At 56.4% G+C, this 2500-nt stretch overlaps 1 protein-coding gene across 1 annotated transcript in view; it reads left to right on the forward strand.

The window, feature by feature from the left end:
• Positions 1-2500, forward strand: part of LOC123745882 (uncharacterized) — a 210830-nt gene that overhangs the window by 144719 nt on the left and 63611 nt on the right. The window contains exon 11 of the mRNA XM_069317747.1: positions 1809-2273. Coding sequence (XP_069173848.1) covers positions 1809-2273 — 465 coding nt within the window. The remainder of the gene's footprint in view (positions 1-1808; positions 2274-2500) is intronic.

A 2500-nucleotide genomic window follows, 5' to 3' on the forward strand; every position in this document is an offset into this window, starting at 1 on the left:
CTCCCTCTGCTGTGCATCTTCATTTTTCTCTTACTCCATTAATTTCTCTATCTTCAGATTTTCTTTCCAATCTTCTGCCAAAAAGGGTTTTGGGTATTGTCGTACACGCCACAAATGGGACCCAAACTGTAAAAAAAAAGGATTTTTTTTTCTCAATAGGTATTTAACCAAATATTTTAATAAATATCAGAAGGCGTATTCATGGTATTTGTGGCGTGTACGCAACTGTGTACGCAGCCGGGTCCACAGGAGACAGCCTGGGCTGCGTACATAGTTTTACAACTCATTTTATCCTTTCGTGTGTTTAATAAATTATGGAATATCTTCTTTCTAGATTTAGAGACGTTGTTTAGCTGCACCAAAAACACAATGTTATCAGCACCATCACTGCACTATGCTCGTGTCCGTATGCGCACTTCCAGCACCAACAGTCTGCTAGACAGGAGAGGGTGTGTCCCCAAAGGCCTGGTCCCCTAGAATGCCTCCCCCCCCCCCGTCCCCCAGCACCGACCTAGAGTCTGTTAATAAATATACCATCTATGTATACATATACCAGGCATAAAGTAAGGGGTGTATGCATACACATAAGTTGTTTAAGATTCGCTGCCTGGAACAAAAAAGTTCCAGGGAGCACGGGTTATGGTGATCCCGTAGGTGTACCGCCACTAAGGCTAGAGGTGAGGCCGTGGGGGGGTACGTTTTCCACCGCACCGCACTGCACCAGCACCGCCGTACCCTAGGGTACCTGCACCGTGCTTAATGTGAGGACCCACGGCACACACAATTGGCATGTTTGGTGACAGGAGGCGGCGCCTGGCGAAGCTTCGTCGGGCGCTGCCCCTCTCTCTTGTAACTCCCCCCCCCTCCCCCTGCCTCCCCCACCTCCCCTCCCCTCCTTCAGAAGCGTCACCTCCCGTCACTCAGCTCTTGAGAACATTGATGAACCTCTCACCCTCCAGCACCTCCCCTCTCTGCTGCTGCACCCCCTCCCCCTGGAGTGTGAGTGTGTGTGTGTGTGTGGGGGGGGGGGGGGGAACGGGTCGAGGTGTGTGCGAGTGGTAAGAAAAGGCTGGGATTTTGAGGAGATGGATATTCAGGGCTGTGAAGGTTTCAGTGACTACATGTGTGGGGGGGTCGAGGTGTGTGTGGGGGGGGGGGGGGGTCGAGGTGTAAGAGTGTGTGGGGGGGTCGAGGTGTGTGCGAGTGTGTGGGGGGTCGAGGTGTGTGTGTGTGTGGGGGGTCGAGGTGTGTGTGTGTGGGGGGGGTCGAGGTGTAAGAGTGTGGGGGGGGTCGAGGTGTGTGTGTGTGGGGGGGGGTCGAGGTGTGTGTGTGTGGGGGGGGGGGTCGAGGTGTAAGAGTGTGGGGGGGGGGTCGAGGTGTGTGTGGGGGGGGGTCGAGGTGTGCGGGATCGGTCGAGGTGTGCGGGATCGGTCGAGGTGTGCGAGTGTGCGGGATCGGTCGAGGTGTGCGAGAGTGTGCGGGATCGGTCGAGGTGTGCGAGTGTGTGCGGGATCGGTCGAGGTGTGCGAGAGAGTGCGGGATCGGTCGAGGGGTGTGCGAGTGTGTGGCGGGATCGGACGGGGTGTGCGGGATCGGTCGAGGTGTGCGAGAGAGTGCGGGATCGGACGGGGTGTGCGAGTGTTGGGGGAGGGGGGGGGGTGCGAGAGGTAGGGTGAAGAGTGAGCTGCTCCTGGAGGGGTGAGAGAGAGAGAGAGGGGGGAGGCCTCACCATAGTCTAGCTTATTGCACTCTTTCCGTTCTTATACTTTCGTTTGCCTATCTTTTCTTTTTTCTCTGGTTCCTTACAGATTCGTTTCCCGCCTCCTCTGCACTTCCTCCCTCAGGCAAGGGCGGCTTGGGGGTGTGGGAGCTTCTTCTCCCCCCACCCCCCACGCCGCGCCCCACTGTACGCCCACGCCACCCCCTAGTACCCCCATACCCCCCACACCACCGCCCACACCTGCCGTGGGCCGTCACCCCTTACCCCCCGCATGCGACCCCCATCACGGCAGAGCCCCTGCCCGCCTACTCGGCCCAAACGCACAATATCCTCACCGTAGATCAACACATCACCCCATGGCCTGCCGGTAACTCTCATGGGTCATTTCCAGTCAACGTTATTCCCCACGATAACTCGTCCCTCCACGCCGTCGACACCCAAATCCAAAACCCTCTGATGGAGAGCGGCCCGGGAGGAGGCCGGCGGGAGAACGCGTCCCGCGCCGCCGACGTCTTGGGTAGTGACCGTCGCTACCTCACCGATCCTAACGCAAGTACGTAATGTTGCTCAAACCTCCTCCTCCGACTTCCTTACTTCCTGCTACTGCTCCTACTGCTGCTGCTGCGGCTCCTGCTTCTGCTGATATACTCATTTCTCTCACTCATTCTTTATCATTCTCATTCTTTCTAATTCTCTCTTATTAATTCATTTTCTTTCTCTCATTGTCTTTCTCTCCGGTTATCTCTCTCTCTCTCTCTCTCTCTCTCTCTCTCTCTCTCT

Source organism: Procambarus clarkii, chromosome 88 (assembly GCF_040958095.1).
Source record: "Procambarus clarkii isolate CNS0578487 chromosome 88, FALCON_Pclarkii_2.0, whole genome shotgun sequence".
NCBI lineage: Eukaryota > Metazoa > Arthropoda > Malacostraca > Decapoda > Cambaridae > Procambarus > Procambarus clarkii.